Source organism: Triticum urartu, chromosome 6A (assembly GCF_056163025.1).
Source record: "Triticum urartu cultivar PI428250 chromosome 6A, HENAU_Tu73, whole genome shotgun sequence".
Taxonomy (NCBI): domain Eukaryota; kingdom Viridiplantae; phylum Streptophyta; class Magnoliopsida; order Poales; family Poaceae; genus Triticum; species Triticum urartu.
In genome coordinates, this window is record NC_141878.1 from 44,956,810 (window position 1) to 44,976,088 (window position 19,279).

The 19,279-nt window shown below is 44.8% G+C and overlaps 1 protein-coding gene across 1 annotated transcript in view; it reads right to left on the minus strand.

Annotated features, from left to right (window-relative positions):
• Window positions 1–17,653, minus strand: part of LOC125516482 (uncharacterized) — a 53,722-nt gene extending 36,069 nt beyond the window's left edge. The window contains exon 1 of the mRNA XM_087529689.1: window positions 16,902–17,653. Within this exon, the coding sequence (XP_087385815.1) occupies window positions 16,902–17,653 (752 nt within the window). The remainder of the gene's footprint in view (window positions 1–16,901) is intronic.
• Window positions 17,654–19,279: the final 1,626 nt, after the last annotated feature.

Sequence of the window (19,279 nt, forward strand, 5' to 3'; positions counted from 1 at the left end):
CGCGCCGGTGACGATGGTGATCATGATGGTGCTTCGAAGATGGAGATCACAAGCACAAGATGATGATGGCCATATCATATCACTTATATTGATTGCATGTGTTGTTTATCTTTTATGCATCTTATCTTGCTTTGATTGACGGTAGCATTTTAAGATGATCTCTCGCTAATTATCAAGAAGTGTTCTCCCTGAGTATGCACCGTTGCGAAAGTTCTTCGTGCTGAGACACCACGTGATGATCGGGTGTAATAGGCTCTATGTTCAAATACAACGGGTGCAAAATAGTTGCACACGCGGAATACTCAGGTTATACTTGACGAGCCAAGCATATCCAGATATGGCCTCAAAACACGGAGACCGAAAGGTCGAGCGTGAATCATATAGTAGATATGATCAACATAGTGATGTTCACCAATGAAACTACTCCATCTCACGTGATGATCAGACATGGTTTAGTTGATTTGGATCACGTGATCACTTAGAGGATTAGAGGGATGTCTATCTAAGTGGGAGTTCTTTAGAAATATGATTAATTGAACTTAAATTAATCATGAACTTAGTCCTGGTAGTATTAGCATATCTATGTTGTAGATCAATAGCTCGCGTTTAGCTCCCCTGTTTTATTTTTGATATGTTCCTAGAGAAAACTAAATTGAAAGATGTTAGTAGCAATGATGCGGATTGGATCCGTGATCTGAGGTTTATCCTCATTGCTGCACAGAAGAATTATGTCTTTTATGCACTGCTAGGTGACAAACCTATTACAGGAGCAGATGCAGATGTTATGAACATTTGGCTAGCTCAATATGATGACTACTTGATAGTTTAGTGCACCATGCTTAAACGGCTAAGAATCGGGACTTCAAAGACATTTTGAACGTCATGGACCATATGAGATGTTCCAGGAGTTGAAGTTAATATTTCAAGCAAATACCCGAGTTGAGAGATATGAAGTCTCCAACAAGTTCTATAGCTAAAAGATGGAGGAGAATAGCTCAAGCAGTGAGCATGTGCTCAGATTGTCTGGGTACTATAATCGCTTGAATCAAGTGGGAGTTAATCTTCCAGATAAAATAGTGATTGACAGAATTCTCTAGTCACCATCACCAAGTTAGTAGAACTTCGTGATGAACTATGATATGCAAGGGATACGGAAACGATTCCCAAGCTCTTAGTAATGTTGAAATCGACGAAGGTGGAAATCAAGAAAAATATCAAGTGTTGATGGTAGACAAGACCACTAGTTTCAAGAAAAGGGCAAAGGGAAGAAGGGGAACTTCAAGAAGAACGGCAAGCAAGTTGCTGCTCAAGTGAAAAAGCCCAAGTATGGTCCTAAGCCTGAGACTAAGTACTTCTACTGCAAAGGGACTGGTCACTGGAAGCGGAACTGCCCCAAGTATTTGGCGGATAAGAAGGATGGTAAAGTGAACAAAGGTATATTTGATATATAGATTATTGATGTGTATTTTACTAGTATTCATAGCAACCCCTCGGTATTTGATACTGGTTCAGTTGCTAAGAGTAGTAACTCGAAACGGGAGTTGCAGAATGAACATAGACTAGTTAAGGGTGAAGTGACGATGTGTGTTGGAAGTGGTTCCAAGATTGATATGATCATCATCGCACACTCCCTATACTTTTGGGATTAGTGTTGAACCTAAATAAGTGTTATTTGGTGTTTGCGTTGAGCATGAATATGATTTGATCATGTTTATTGTAATACGGTTATTCATTTAAGTAAGAGAATAAATTGTTGTTCTGTTTACATGAATAAAACCTTATATGGTTACACACCCAATGAAAATAGTTCATTGGATCTCGATCATAGTGATACACATATTCATAATATTGAAACCAAAAGATGCGAAGTTAATAATGATAGTGCAACTTATTTGTGGCACTGTCGTTTAGGTCATATTGGTGTAAAGCGCATGAAGAAACTCCATGCTGATGGGATTTTGGAATCACTTGATTATGAATCACTTGGTGCTTGCGAACCATGCCTTATGGGCAAGATGACTAAAGACTCCATTCTCCGGAACAATGGAGCGAGCAACGGACTTATTGGAAATAATACATACTGATGTATGCGATCCAATGAGTGTTGAAGCTCGTGGCGGGTATCGTTATTTTCTGACCTTCACATATGATTTGAGCAGATATGGGTATATCTACTTGATGAAACATAAGTCTGAAACATTTGAAAAGTTCAAAGAATTTTAGAGTGAAGTGGAAAATCATCGTAAAAAGAAAAATATGGTTTTTATGATCTGATCGCAGAGACAAATATTTGAGTTACGAGTTTGGTCTTCAATTAAAACTATGTGGAATAGTTTCACAAATTCGTGCCACCTGGAACACCACAGTGTAATGGTGTGTCCGAACGTCGTAACCGTGCTTTATTAGATATGGTGTGATCTATGATGTATCTTACCAATTACCACTATAGTTTTGAGGTTATGCATTAGAGACAGCTACATTCACGTTAAATAGGGCACCATCTAAATCCGTTGAGACGACACCGTATGAACTATGGTTTGGCAAGAAACCTTAGCTGTCATTTCTTAAAGTTTGAGGTTGCAATGCTTATGTGAAAAATATTCAACCTGATAAGCTCAAACCCAAATCGGAGAAGTGCGTCTTCATAGGATACCCAAAAGGAGACTGTTGGGTACACCTTCTATCACAGATCCGAAGGCAAGTTATTCATTGCTGAGAATGGATCCTTTCTAGAGAAGGAGTTTCTCTCGAAAGAAGTGAGTGGGAAGAAAGTAGAACTTGATGAGGTAACTGTACCTGCTCCCTTATTGGAAAGTAGTTCATCACAGAAATCTGTTCCTGTGACTACTAGACCGATTAGTGAGGAAGCTAATGATGATGATCATGTAACTTCAGATCAAGTTACTACCGAAACCTTGTAGGTAAATCAGAGTGAGATCCACACCAGAGTGGTACGGTAATCCTGTTCTAGATGTTATGTTACTTGACCATGACGAGCCTACGAACTATGAGGAAGCGATGATGAGCCCAGATTCCGCGAAATGGCTTGAGGCCATGAAATCTGAGATGAGATCCGTGTATGAGAACAAAGTATGGACTTTGATTGACTTGCCCAATGATCGGCGAGCCATTGAGATTAAATGGATCTTCAAGAGGAAGACGGACGCTGATAGTAGTGTTACTATCTACAAAGCTAGAATTGTCACAAAAAGGTTTTCGACAAGTTCAAGGTGTTGACTATGATGAGAGTTTCTCACTCGTATCTATGCTTAAGTCTATCCGAATCATGTTAGCAATTGCCGCATTTTATGAAATCCGGCAAATGAATAAACAAAACTACATTCCTTAACGAATTTATTAAAGAAGAGTTGTATATGATACAACCAGAAGGTTTTGTCAATCCTAAAGGTGCTAACAAAATGTGCAAGCTCCAGCGATCCATTTATGGACTGGTGCAAGCATCGCGGAGTTGGAATATGCGCTTTGATGAGATGATCAAAGCATATAGTTTTATACAGACTTGCGGTGAAGCCTGTATTTACAAGAAAGTGAGTGGGAGCACTACAGCATTTCTGATAAGTATATGTGAATGACATATTGTTGATCGGAAATAATGTAGAATTATTCTGCAAAGCATAAAGGAGTGTTTTGAAAGAAGTTTTTCAAAAGAAAGACCTCGATGAAGCTGCTTACATATTAAGCATCAAGATCTATAGAGATAGATCAAGACGCTTGATAAGTTTTTTCAATGAGTACATACCTTGACAATATTTTTGAAGTAGTTCAAAAATGGAACAGTCAAAGAAAGAGTTCTTGGATGTGTTACAAGGTGTGAAATTGAGTAAGACTCAAAGCCCGACCACGACAGAAGATAGAAAAAGAATGAAAGTCATTCCCTATGCCTCAGCCATAGGTTCTATAAAGTATGCCATGCTGTGTACCAGATCTATTGTATACCCTACACTGTGTTAAGCAAGGGAGTACAATAGTGATCTAAGAATAGATCACTGGACAGCGGTCAAAATTATCCTTAGTGGAAGAAGGAAATATTTCTCAATTATGGAGGTGACAAAAGGTTCGTCGTAAAAAGTTACGTCGATGCAAGTTTTGACACAGATCTGGATGACTCTAAGTCTCGATCTAGATACATATTGAAAGTGGGAGCAATTAGCTAGAGTAGCTCCGCACAGAGCATTTTAGACATAGAATTCGCAAAATACTTACGGATCTGTATGTGACAGACCCGTTACTAAAATTATCTCACAAGCAAAACATGATCACACCTTAGTACTCTTTGGGTGTTAATCACATAAATGATGTGAACTAGATTACTGACTCTAGTAAACCCTTTGGGTATAGGTCACATGACGATGTGAACTATGGGTGTTAATCACATGGTGATGTGAACTATTAGTGTTGAATCACATGGCGATGTGAACTAGATTATTGACTCTAGTGCAAGTGGGAGACTGAAGGAAATATGCCCTAGAGGCAATAATAAAGTTATTATTTATTTCCTTATATCATGATAAATGTTTATTATTCATGCTAGAATTGTATTAACCGGAAACATAATACATGTGTGAATACATAGACAAACAGAGTGTCACTAGTATGCCTCTACTTGACTAGCTCGTTAATCGAAGATGGTTATGTTTCCTAACCATGAACAAAAGAGTTGTTATTTGATTAACGGGATCACATCATTAGAAGAATGATGTGATTGACATGACCCATTCCATTAGCTTAGCACCTGATCGTTTAGTATGTTGCTATTGCTTTCTTCATGACTTATACATGTTCCTATGACTATGAGATTATGCAACTCCCGTTTGCCGGAGGAACACTTTGTGTGCTACCAAATGTCACAACGTAACTGGGTGATTATAAAGGAGCTCTACAGGTGTCTCCAAAGGTACATGTTGGGTTGGCGTATTTCGAGATTAGGATTTGTCACTCCGATTGTCGAAGAGGTATCTCTGGGCCCTCTCGGTAAAGCACATCACATAAGCCTTGCAAGCATTGCAACTAATGAGTTAGTTGTGAGATGATGTATTACGGAATGAGTAAAGAGACTTGCCGGTAACGAGATTGAACTAGGTATTAAGATACCGACGATCGAATCTCGGGCAAGTAACATACCGATGACAAAGGGAACACCGTATGTTGTTATGCGGTCTGACCGATAAAGATCTTCGTAGAATATGTGGGAGCCAATATGAGCATCTAGGTTCCGCTATTGGTTATTGACCGGAGACATGTCTCGGTCATGTCTACATTGTTCTCGAACCCGTAGGGTCCGCACGCTTAAGGTTTCGATGATAGTTATATTATGAGTTTATAAGTTTTGATGTACCGAAGGAGTTCGGAGTCCCGGATGAGATCACGGACATGACGAGGAGTCTTGAAATGTTTGAGACATAAAGATTGATATATTGGAAGCCTATGTTTGGACATCGGAAGTGTTCCGGGTGAAATCGGCATTTTACCGGAGTACCGGGAGGTTACCGAAACCCCCCGGTAACCTAATGGGCCTTAATGGGCCTAGTGGAGGAAGAGGATGGAGGCCTAGGGGCTGCCGCGCGTCCCCCCCCCCCAAGTCCGAATTGGACAAGGAGGGGGGGCGGCGCCCCCCATTTCCTTTCTTCCCTCTCCTCCTTCCCCCCAAGTCCTAATCCAACTAGGGAAAGGGGGGAGTCCTACTCCCGGTAGGAGTAGGACTCCTCCGGCACGCCTCCTCCTAGAGCCGGCTGCACCCCCCCTTGCTCCTTTATATACGGGGGCAGGGGGCACCCCTAGAGACACAAGTTGATCTTCATGATCGTTCTCTTAGCCGTGCGCGGTGCCCCCCTCCACCATAATCCTCGATAATATTGTAGAGGTGCTTAGGCGAAGCCCTGCGACAGTAGAACATCAAGATCGTCACCACGCCGTCGTGCTGACGGAACTCTTCCCCGATACTTTGCTGGATCGGAGTCCGGGGATCGTCATCGAGCTGAACGTGTGCTAGAACTCGGAGGTGCCGTAGTTTCGGTGCTTGATCGATCGGGCTGTGAAGACGTATGACTACATCATCCGCGTTATCATAACGCTTCCGCTGTCGGTCTACGAGGGTACATAGATTACACTCTCCCCTCTCGTTGCTATGCATCACCATGATCTTGCGTGTGCGTAGGAAAATTTTGAAATTACTACGTTCCCCAACAGGCACCTCGTAAGGTGCCGGAGTCAGCATCTCCGTTAGGAGAGTGCCTGCAGGATCTTTGGGCAGGGGGGGGCTGGGCAATCAAGCTGCTCCGCTGTCTTTATCCAGTCCTGTTTATGACATAGAAGCTTAGATCCTGCATATGACTAAACCGGGGCAAATAAATACCCTAAGAGATATAAAAACTTACCGGATTGGCGTGGCGCTTTGCGCTGAGTCTGCGGTCCTCGGTGAGGGAAGGAGGTACCTCGGCGCCCTTGAATAGCACCCTCCAGACGTCCTCGTGTGTCGTGTCATAGAGCTCTCGCAACGTCTGGTGCTTGGCCGAGTCGAACTCCCACAAATCGAATGCCCGTCGTTGACACGGGAGGATCCGGCGGAAGAGCATGACCTGGACCACATTGACGAGCTTGATTTTCTTGCTCGTCATGTTCCGGATGCAGGTCTGGAGTCCGGTCAACTCTACCAAAGAACCCCAGGATAGGCCCTTCTCTTTCTAGGAGGTGAGCCAAGTGGGTATTCCGGATCAAAATTTGGGGGCCGCCACCCAGTTGGGGTCGCGCGGCTCGGTGATGTAGAACCACCCCGATTGCCACCCCTTTATGTGTTGGGGAACGTAGTAATTTCAAAAAAAATCCTACGCACAGGCAAGATCATGGTGATGTATAGCAACGAGAGGGGAGAGTGTTGTCCATGTACCCTCGTAGACCGAAAGCGGAAGCGTTAGCACAACACGGTTGATGTAGTCGTACGTCTTCACGATCCGACCGATCAAGTACCGAACGCACGGCACCTCCGAGTTCTGCACATGTTCAACTCGATGACGTCCCTCGAACTCCGATCCGGCCGAGTTTTGAGGGAGAGTTTTGTCAGCACGACGACGTGGTGACGATGATGATGTTCTACCAACGCAGGGCTTCGCCTAAGCACCGCTACGATATGATCGAGGTGGATTATGGTGGAGGGGGCACCGAACACGGCTAAGAGATCAAGAGATCAATTGTTGTCCCTTTGGGGTGCCCCTGCCCCCGTATATAAAGGAGTGGAGGAGGGGAGGGCTGGCCCTCTCTATGGCGCGCCCTAGGGGAGTCCTACTCCCACCGAGAGTAGGATTCCCCCTTTCCTAGTAGAACTAGGAGCCCTTCCAAGTAGTAGGAGTAGGAGGGAAGGAAAGGGAAGGGAAAAGGAGAAGGAAGGAAGGGGGCGCCCCCCCTCCCTAGTCCAATTCGGACCAGCCCATGGGGAGGGGTGCGGCCACCCTTTGAGGCCTTTCTCTCCTTTCCCGTATGGCCCATTAAGGCCCAATACGAATTCCCGTAACTCCCCGGTACTCCCGAAAATACCCGAATCAATCGGAACCTTTCCGATGTCCGAATATAGTCGTCCAATATATCGATCTTTACGTCTCGACCATTTCGAGACTCCTCGTCATGTCCCCGATCTCATCCAGGACTCCGAACTCCTTCGGTACATCAAAACACATAAACTCATAATATAACCGTCATCGAACTTTAAGCGTGCGGACCCTACGGGTTCGAGAACTATGTAGACATGACCAAGACACGTCTCCGGTAAATAACCAATAGCGGAACCTGGATGCTCATATTGGCTCCTACATATTCTACGAAGATCTTTATCGGTCAAACCGCATAACAACATACGTTGTTCCCTTTGTCATCGGTATGTTACTTGCCCGAGATTCGATCATCGGTATCTCAATACCTAGTTCAATCTCGTTACCGGCAAGTCTGTTTACTCGTTTCGTAACACATCATCCCGCAACTAACTCATTAGTTGCAATGCTTGCAAGGCTTATAGTGATGTGCATTACCGAGTGGGCCTAGAGATACCTCTCCGACAATGGGAGTGACAAATCCTAATCTCGAAATACGCCAACCCAACAAGTAACTTCGGAGACACCTGTAGAGCACCTTTATAATCACCCAGTTACGTTGTGACGTTTGGTAGCACACAAAGTGTTCCTCCGGTAAACGGGAGTTGCATAATCTCATAGTCATAGGAACATGTATAAGTCATGAAGAAAGCAATAGCAACAAACTAAACGATCAAGTGCTATGCTAACGGAATGGGTCAAGTCAATCACATCATTCTCTAATGATGTGATCCCGTTAATCAAATGACAACTCATGTATATGGCTACGAAACTTAACCATCTTTGATTCAACGAGCTAGTCAAGTAGAGGCATAATAGTGACACTCTATTTGTCTATGTATTCACACATTTATTATGTTTCCGGTTAATACAATTCTAGCATGAATAATAAACATTTATCATGAGATAAGGAAATAAATAATAACTTTATTATTGCCTCTAGGGCATATTTCCTTCAGTCTCCCACTTGCACTAGAGTCAATAATCTAGTTCACATCGCCATGTGATTTAACATCAATAGTTCACATCACCATGTGATTAACACCCATAGTTCACATCGTCATGTGAGCAACACCCAAAGGGTTTACTAGAGTCAATAATCTAGTTCACATCGCTATGTGATTAATACCCAAAGAGTACTAAGGTGTGATCATGTTTTTCTTGTGAGGGAAGTTTAGTCAACGGGTCTGCCACATTCAGATCCATATGTATTTTGCAAATTTCTATGTCAACAATGCTCTGCACGGAGCTACTCTAGCTAATTGCTCCCACTTTCAATATGTATCCAGATTGAGACTTTGAGTCATCTGGATCAGTGTCAAAACTTGCATCGACGTAACCCGTCACGACGAACCTTTTGTCACCTCCATAATCGAGAAACATATCCTTATTCCACTAAGGATAATTTTGACCAATGTCTGGTGATCTACTCCTAGATCACTATTGTACTCCCGTGCCAAACACAGGGCAAGGTATACAATAGGTCTGGTATACAGCATGACATACTTTATAGAACCTACGGCTGAGGCATAGGGAATGACTTTCATTCTCTCTCTATCTTCACCCGTGGTCGGGTTTTGAGTCTTACTTAGTTTCACACCTTATAACACAGGCAAGAACTCTTTCTTTGACTGTTCCATTTTGAACTACTTCAAAATCTTGTCAAGGTATGTACTCATTGAAAAACTTATCAAGCGTCTTGATCTATCTCTATAGATCTTGACGCTCAATATGTAAGCAGCTTCACCGAGGTCTTTCTTTAAAAAAAAACTCCTTTCAAACACTCCTTTATGCTTTGCAGAATAATTCTACATTATTTCCGATCAACAATATGTCATACACATATACTTATCAGAAATGATGTAGTGCTCCCACTCACTTTCTTGTAAATACAGGCTTCACCGCAATTCTGTATAAAACTATATGCTTTGATCAACTTATCAAAGCGTATATTCCAACTCCGAGATGCTTGCACCAGTCCATAGATGGATTGCTGGAGCTTGCATATTTTATTAGTACCTTTAGGATTGACAAAACCTTCTGGTTGCATCATATACAACTCTTCTTTAATAAATCCATTAAGGAATACAGTTTTGTTTATCCATTTGCCAGATTTCATAAAATGCGGCAATTGCTAACATGATTCGGACAGACTTAAGCATAGATACGAGTGAGAAACTCTCATCGTAGTCAACACCTTGAACTTGTCGAAAATGTTTTTGCGACAATTCTAGCTTTGTAGATAGTAACACTACTATCAGCGTCCGTCTTCCTCTTGAAGATCCATTTAATCTCAATGGCTCGCCGGTCATTGGGCAAGTCAATCAAAGTCCATACTTTGTTCTCATACATGGATCTCATCTCAGATTTCATGGCCTCAAGCCATTTCGCGGAATCTGGGCTCATCATTGCTTCCTCATAGTTCGTAGGCTCGTCATGGTCAAGTAACATGACCTCCAGAACAGGATTACCGTACCACTTTGGTGCGGATCTCACTCTGGTTTACCTACGAGGTTCGGTAGTAACTTGATCTGAAGTTACATGATCATCATCATTAGCTTCCTCACTAATGGGTGTAGTAGTCACAGGAACAGATTTCTGTGATGAACTACTTTCCAATAAGGGAGCAGGTACAGTTACCTCATCAAGTTCTACTTTCCTCCCACTCACTTCTTTCGAGAGAAACTCCTCTAGAAAGGATCCATTCTCAGCAATGAATATCTTGCCTTCGGATCTATGATAGAAGGTGTACCCAACATTTTCTTTTTGGGTATACTATGAAGATGCACTTCTCCGATTTGGGTTTGAGCTTATTAGGTTGAAACTTTTTCACATAAGCATTGCAACCTCAAACTTTAAGAAACGACAGCTTAGGTTTCTTGCCAAACCATAGTTCATACAGTGTCGTCTCAACGGATTTAGATGGTGCCCTATTTAACGTGAATGTAGTTGTCTCTAATGCATAACCTCAAAACTATAGTGGTTAATCGGTAAGAAACATGATAGATTGCACTATATCCAATAATAGTACGGTTATGATGTTCAGACACACCATTATGCTGTGGTGTTCCAGGTGGCACAATTTTGTGAAACTATTTCACATTGTTTTATTTGAAGACCAAACTCGTAACTCAAATATTTGTCTCTGCGGTCAGATCGTAGAAACTTTATTCTCTTGTTACGATGATTCTCCACTTCACTCTGAAATTCTTTGAACTTTTCAAATATTTCAGACTTGTGTTTCATCAAGTAGATATACTCATATCTGCTCAAATCATCTGTGAAGATTAGAAAATAATGATACCTGCCGCGAGCCTCAATATTCATCAGACCACATACATCAGTATGTATGATTTCCAACAAATCTGTTGCTCGCTCCATTGTTCTGGAGAACGGAGTCTTAGTCATCTTGCCCATGAGGCATGGTTCGCAAGCATCAACTGAGTCATAATCAAGTGATTCCAAAAGCCCATCAGCATGGATTTTCTTCATGCGCTTTACACCAATATGACCTAAACGGCAGTGCCACAAATAAGTTGCACTATTATTATTAACTTTGCATCTTTTGGCTTCAATATTATGAGAATGTGTATCACCACGATCGAGATCCAACAAACCATTTTCATTCGGTGTATGACCATAGAAGGTTTTATTCATGTAAACAAAACAACAATTTATTCTCTTACTTAAATGAATAAACGTATTGCAATAAACATGATCAAATCATATTCATGCTCAACACAAACACCAAATAACACGTATTTAGGTTCAACACTAATGCCGAAAGTATAGGGAGTGTGCGACGATGATCATATCAATCTTGGAACCACTTCCAACACACATCGTCACTTCACCCTTAACTAGTCTCTATTCATTCTGCAACTCCCGTTTCGAGTTACTACTCTTAGCAACTGAACCAGTATCAAATACTGAGGGGTTGCTACGAACACTAGTAAAATACACATCAATAATCTGTATATCAAATATACCTTTGTTCACTTTGCCATCCTTCTTATCCGCCAAATACTTGGGGTAGTTCTGCTTCCAGTGACCAGTCCCTTTGCAGTAGAAGCACTTAGTCTCAGGATTAGGACCAGACTTGGGCTTCTTCACTTGAGCAGCAACTTGCTTGCCGTTCTTCTTGAAGTTTCCTTTCTTTCCCTTTGCCCTTTTCTTAAAAATAGTGGTCTTATTAATCATCAACACTTGATGCTCTTTCTTGATTTCTACCTTCATCGATTTCATCATCATGAAAAGCCCGGGAATCGTTTTCATCATCCCTTGCATACTATAGTTCATCACGAAGTTCTACTAACTTGGTAATGGTGACTAGAGAATTCTGTCAATCACTATTTTATCTGGAAGATTAACTCCCACTTGATTCAAGCGATTGTAGTACCCAGACAACCTGAACACATGCTCACTGCTTGAGGTATTCTCCTCCATCTTTTAGCTATAGAACTTGTTGGAGACTTGATATCTCTCAACTCGGGTATTTGCTTGAAATATTAACTTCAACTCCTGGAACACCCATATGATCCATGACATTCAAAACGTCTTTGAAGTCCCGATTCTAAGCTGTTAAGCATGGTGCACTAAACTATCAATTAGTCATCATATTGAGCTAGCCAAACGTTCATGACGTCTGCATCTGCTCCTGCAATAGGTCTGTCACCTAGCGGTGCATTAAGGACATAATTCTTATGTGCAGCAATGAGGATAAACCTCAGATCACGGATCCAATCCGCATCCTTGCTACTAACATATTTCAACTTAGTTTTCTCTAGGAACATATCAAAAATAAAACAGGGGAGCTAAACGTGAGCTTTTGATCTACAACATAGATATGCTAATACTACCAGGACTAAGTTCATGATAAATTTAAGTTCAATTAATCATATTACTTAAGAACTCCCACTTAGACAGACATCCCTCTAATCTTCTAAGTGATCACGTGATCCATATCAACTAAACCATGTCCGATCATCACGTGAGATGGAGTAGTTTCAATGGTGAACATCACTATGTTGATCATATCTACTAGATGATTCACGCTCGACCTTTCGGTCTCCGTGTTCCGAGGCCATATCTGTTATATACTAGGCTCATCAAGTTTAACCTGAGTATTCCATGTGTGCAACTGTTTTGCACCCGCTGTATTTGAACGTAGAGCCTATCACACCCGATCATCACGTGGTGTCTCAGCACGAAGAACTTTCGCAACAGTGCATACTCAGGGAGAACACTTATACCTTGATAATTTAGTGAGAGATTATCTTATAAAGCTACCGCCGAACTAAGAAAAATAAGATGTATAAAAGATAAACATCACATGCAATCATAATATGTGACATGATATGGCCATCATCATCTTGTGCCTTTGATCTCCATCTCCAAAGCATCATCATGATCTCCATCGTCACCGGCATGACACCATGATCTCCATCATCTTGATCTATATCAATGTGTCGTCACATGGTTGTCTCGCCAACAATTGCTCTTGCAACTATTGCTATCGCATAGCGATAAAGTAAAGCAATTATTTGGCGCTTGCATCTTATGCAATAGAGAGATAACCATACGGCTTTTGCCTGTTGCCGATAACTTCAGAAAAACATGATCATCTCATACAACAACTTATATATCATCATGTCTTGACCATATCACATCACAACATGCCCTGCAAAAACAAGTTAGACGTCCTCTACTTTGTTGTTGCAAGTTTTACATGGCTGCTACGGGTTGAGCAAGAACCGTTCTTACCTAGGCATCAAAACCACAACGATAGTTTGTCAAATTGGTGTTGTTTTAACCTTCGCAAGGACCGGGCGTATGCACACTCGGTTCAACTAAAGTTGGAGAAACTGACACCCGCCAGCCACCTGTGTGCAAAGCACGTCGGTAGAACCAGTCTCGCGTAAGCGTACGCGTAATGTCGGTCCGGGCCGCTTCATCCAACAATACCGCCGAACCAAAGTGTGACATGCTGGTAAGCAGTATGACTTATATCGCCCACAACTCACTTGTGTTCTACTCATGCATATTACATCAACGCATAAAACCTGGCTCGGATGCCACTGTTGGGGAACGTAGTAATTTCAAAATTTTCCTACGCACATGCAAGATCATGGTGATGTATAGCAACGAGAGGGGAGAGTGTTGTCCACATACCCTCGTAGACCGAAAGCGGAAGAGTTAGCACAACGCGGTTGATGTAGTCATACATCTTCACGATCCAACCGATCAAGTACCGAACCCACGTCACCTCCGAGTTCTGCACATGTTCAACTCGATGACGTCCCTCGAACTCCGATCCAGCCGAGTGTTGAGGGAGAGTTTCGTCAGCACGAAGGCGTGGTGACGATGATGATGTTCTACCGACGCAGGGCTTCGCCTAAGCACCGCTACGATATGATCGAGGTGGATTATGGTGGAGGGGGGCACCGCACACGGCTAAGAGATCAAGAGATCAATTGTTGTCCCTTTGGGGTGCCCCCTACCCCCGTATATAAAGGAGTGGAGGAGGGGGAGGGCCGGCCCTCTCTATGGCGCGCCCTAGGGGAGTCCTACTCCCACCGGGAGTAGGATTCCCCCTTTCCTAATAGAACTAGGAGCCCTTCCAAGTAGTAGGAGTAGGAGGGAAGGAAAGGGAAGGGAAAAGGAGAAGGAAGGAAGGGGGCGCCCCCCCCTCCCTAGTCCAATTCGGACCAGCCCATGGGGAGGGGTGCGGCCACCTTTTGAGGCCTTTCTCTCCTTTCCCGTATGGCCCATTAAGGCCCAATACGAATTCCCGTAACTCCCTGGAACTCCCGAAAATACCCGAATCAATCGGAACCTTTCCGATGTCCGAATATAGTCGTCCAATATATCGATCTTTACGTCTCAACCATTTCGAGACTCCTCGTCATGTCCCCGATCTCATCCAGGACTCCGAACTCCTTCGGTACATCAAAACACATAAACTCATAATATAACCGTCATCGAACTTTAAGCGTGCGGACCCTACGGGTTCGAGAATTATATAGACATGACCGAGACATGTCTCCGGTAAATAACCAATAGCGGAACCTGGATGCTCATATTGGCTCCTACATATTCTACGAAGATCTTTATCGGTCAAACCGCATAACAACATACGTTGTTCCCTTTGTCATCGGTATGTTACTTGCCCGAGATTCGATCGTCGGTATCTCAATACCTAGTTCAATCTCGTTACCGGCAAGTCTGTTTACTCGTTTCGTAACACATCATCCCGCAACTAACTCATTAGTTGCAATGCTTGCAAGGCTTATGTGATGTGCATTACCGAGAGGGCCCAGAGATACCTCTCCGACAATCGGAGTGACAAATCCTAATCTCGAAATATGCCAACCGAACATTTACCTTTGGAGACACCTGTAGAGCACCTTTATAATCACCCAGTTACGTTGTGACGTTTGGTAGCACACAAAGTGTTCCTCCGGTAAACGGGAGTTGCATAATCTCATAGTCATAGGAACATGTATAAGTCATGAAGAAAGCAATAGCAACAAACTAAATGATCAAGTGCTATGCTAACGGAATGGGTCAAGTCAATCACATCATTCTCTAATGATGTGATCCCGTTAATCAAATGACAACTCCTGTCTATGGCTAGGAAACTTAACCATCTTTGATTCAACAAGCTAGTCAAGTAGAGGCATACTAGTGACATACTGTTTGTCTATGTATTCACACATGTATTATGTTTCCGGTTAATACAATTCTAGCATGAATAATAAACATTTATCATGATATAAGGAAATAAATAATAACTTTATTATTGCCTCTAGGGCATATTTCCTTCATTATGGTATCCACATAGGTGCCCTCGAGCCAGGTGACGTTAGGCATCTTGCCCACCATGGCGCCTCCGCACTCTGCTTGCTGGCCACCCACCACCTTCGATTTAACATTGAAGGTTTTCAGCCATAGGCCGAAGTGGGGCCTGATGCGGAGGAACGCCTCGCACACGACGATAAACGCCGAGATGTTGAGGATGAAATTGGGGGCCAGATCATGAAAATCCAGCCCGTAGTAAAACATGAGCCCGCGGACAAATGGGTGGAGGAGAAATCCCAGTCCGCGGATGAAATGGATAAAAAAAAACTACCCTCTCATGGGGTTCGGGCGTAGGGACGATCTTCCCTACGTCTGGCAGCCGGTGCGCGATATCCGCGGCCAGGTATCCGGCTGCCCGCAACTTTGCGATGTTCTCCTCCGTGACGGAGGAGACCATCCACTTGCCTCCTGCTCCGGACATGCTTGGAGTGGTTTGAGAAGTAGGACGCGAGCTTGGGCGCTGGAGCTCGAGTGCGTGAGAATGGATTAGCGAGGAGGTAGAAGGCATGGGTAAAAGGGGGTAAATCCTTGTCCCTTTATAAGGGCGAAAGAGGCGATGTGTCTCCCCACTTGCCTGGTAAAACCGCTTATTCCCCAGGCGCCGTGAATGATGGCGCGGTTGGGTTACCCACGTCCATATTGATGAGAATCCCGTAATAAGGGGTACACGATCTCTGCTTTGACAAGACGTGTCGAGAAAACCGCCCCATGTTATGTGCGGTGCTGGTCGAGAAAAACGGTTCAAATAATGACCGAGCCATGACATGATGTCGTGCTGTCAGAACGCGTCAGTGGATTAGATTTGTGGAAATATTATTCTCTCTGTGGTAGTATGTGGAACTTGTTTTGCAGAGCCGGACACTATTCTGGTGTTCAAAATCTTCTATGGAGTATTCGGAGGAGGAACCCGCCTTGCAATGCCGAAGACAATACTACGCGCCGGACTCATCGTCATTGAAGCCTGGTTTAGGGGCTACTGAGGGAGTCCTGGATTAGGGGGTCTCTGGACAACCGGACTATATCCTTTGGACGCACTGTTGGACTATGAAGATACAAGATTGAAGACTTCGTCCCGTGTCCGGATGGGACTCTCCTTGACGTGGAAGGCAAGCTAGGCAATACGGATATGTAGATCTCCTTCCTTGTAACCGACTTTGTGTAACCCTAGCCCCCTCCGATGTCTATATAAATCGGAGGGTTTAGTCCGTAGGACAACATACAATCATGCTATAGGCTAGCCTCTAGGGTTTAGCCTCTATGATCTTGTGGTAGATCAACTCTTGTAATACTCATATCATCAAGAACAATCAAGCAGGACGTAGGGTATTACCTCCATCAAGAGGGTCTGAACCTGGGTAAACATCGTGTCCCCTGCCTCCTGTTACCATCCGCCTTAGACGCACAGTTCGGGACCCCCTACCCGAGATCCGCCGGTTTTGACACCGACACGGGGTGTAATAATCCCCTGGCAGCAACCTAAGATCCAGGCTCTGCGTATCCAAATCAAACCTCAGGATACTTCTTGATCCTGCCACGGTAATAGACCAGTGAAGGCGATCCCCTGCCAGCATAGCGGGCTGGCCCCTGAAAATGAACAAACCCTCGGATGGAATCGGTGCCGAGAGGCAGTCACCCCATATGCCCGTCTCCGACGAGTAAACGCAGGCGAGCGCTATTCTAGGCTGCTCCCCGTCGCTGCCTACCAGGACCACCCGAAAGTGGTCGACATCTCCGGCGGCGCGAAGCACCGCCCCGCTGATATCACCCTCCACCCCGTGGAACTCGAAATCCGGGGGAACGGCCAGGCGAAGCTGGTGGCCGGCGACGGGGTCCCACACAAGAACATGGAGCCAGATCGGGAGGAAGAAGAGCGCGAGGCCGTGGCGCCTTCCGAGGGCGATGCAGTGCTCGTCGAGCTTCAGGCGGAATTGCTTGAGGGGGAGGCGGTCGGGGGCGTCGGGAGCTGGCTGGAAGGTGATTCTGTAGTGTTGGATGAAGGAGCCGAGGAGGAGAGCATTGTGGCGGTGGTGGATGCGGAAGCGGCGGCGGAAGGCGGGGTCGGAGAGGAGGCGGCTGCAGACGGCGGAGGCGCGCGGGAGGGAGGAGGGCTGCGGGGGGAGGCAGAGGAGGATCTCGGAGTGCAGGTCGTCGCCTTCCGGCAATGAGCAGGGGCGGCGGTGGAGGCAGCCCGCCATCGTGTCGCCCTCCCCACCGTTGTTTGTGCTGATGCGGGTGTGAAGTCGAGTGTGTTGGGGAACGTAGTAATTTCAAAATTTTCCTACGCACACGCAAGATCATGGTGATGCATAGCAACTAGAGGGGAGAGTGTGATCTACGTACCCTCGTAGACTGACAGCGGAAGCATTATGACAACGCGGTTGATGTAGTCGTACGTCTTCATGGCCCGACCGATCAAGCACTGAAACTACGGCACCTCCGAGTCTTAGCACATGTTCAGCTCGATGACGATCCCCGGACTCCGATCCAGCAAAGTGTCGGGGAAGAGTTCCTTCAGCACGACGGCGTGGTGACGATCTTGATGTTCTACCGTCGCAGGGCTTCGCCCAAGCACCGCTACAATATTATCGAGGAGTATGGTGGAAGGGGGCACCGCACACGGCTAAGAAAATGATCACGTGGATCAACTTGTGTGTCTAGGGGTGCCCCCTGCCCCCGTATATAAAGGAGCAAGGGGAGGAGGCCGGCCGGCCCTAGGGCGCGCCAAGGAGGAGGAGTCCTCCTCCTAGTAGGAGTAGGACTCCCCTCTTTCCTACTCCTACTAGGAGGGGGAAAGGAAGGGGGAGAGGGAGAAGGAAAGGGGGGCGCCGCCCCCCCCCTCTCCTAGTCCAATTCGGACCAGAGGGGGAGGGGGCGCGCGGCCCACCCTGGCCGCCCCTCTCTCTCCACTAGGGCCCATAAGGCCCATTACTTCTCCCGGGGGGGTCCGGTAACCCTCCGGCACTCCGGTTTTCTCCGAAATCATCCGGAACACTTCCGGTGTCCGAATATAGCCGTCCAATATATCAATCTTTATGTCAATATACCACTAGGCCCATTAAGGCCCATTAGGTTACCGGGGGGTTCTGGTAACCTCCCGGTACTCTGGTAAAATGCCGATTTCACCCGGAACACTTCCGATGTCCAAACATAGGCTTCCAATATATCAATCTTTATGTCTCGACCATTTTGAGACTCCTCGTCATGTCCGTGATCACATCCGGGACTCCAAACTAACTTCGGTACATCAAAACTCATAAACTCATAATATAACTGTCATCAAAACCTTAAGCGTGCGGACCCTACGGGTTCGAGAACAATGTAGACATGACCGAGACACGTCTCCGGTCAATAACCAATAGCGGAACCTGGATGCTCATATTGGCTCCCACATATTCTACGAAGATCTTTATCGGTCAGACCGCATAACAACATACGTTGTTCCCTTTGTCATCAGTATGTTACTTGCCCGAGATTCGATCGTCAGTATCTCAATACCTAGTTCAATCTTGTTACCGGCAAGTCTCTTTACTCGTTTGGTAATACATCATCTCGCAACTAACTTATTAGTTGCAATGCTTGCAAGGCTTATGTGATGTGCATTACCGAGAGGGCCCAGAGATACCTCTCCGACAATCGGAGTGACAAATCCTAATCTCGAAATATGCCAACCCAACATTTACCTTTGGAGACACCTGTAGAGCTCCTTTATAATCACCCAGTTACGTTGTGACGTTTGGTAGCACACAAAGTGTTCCTCCGGCAAACGGGAGTTGCATAATCTCATAGTCATAGGAACATGTATAAGAAATGAAGAAAGCAAT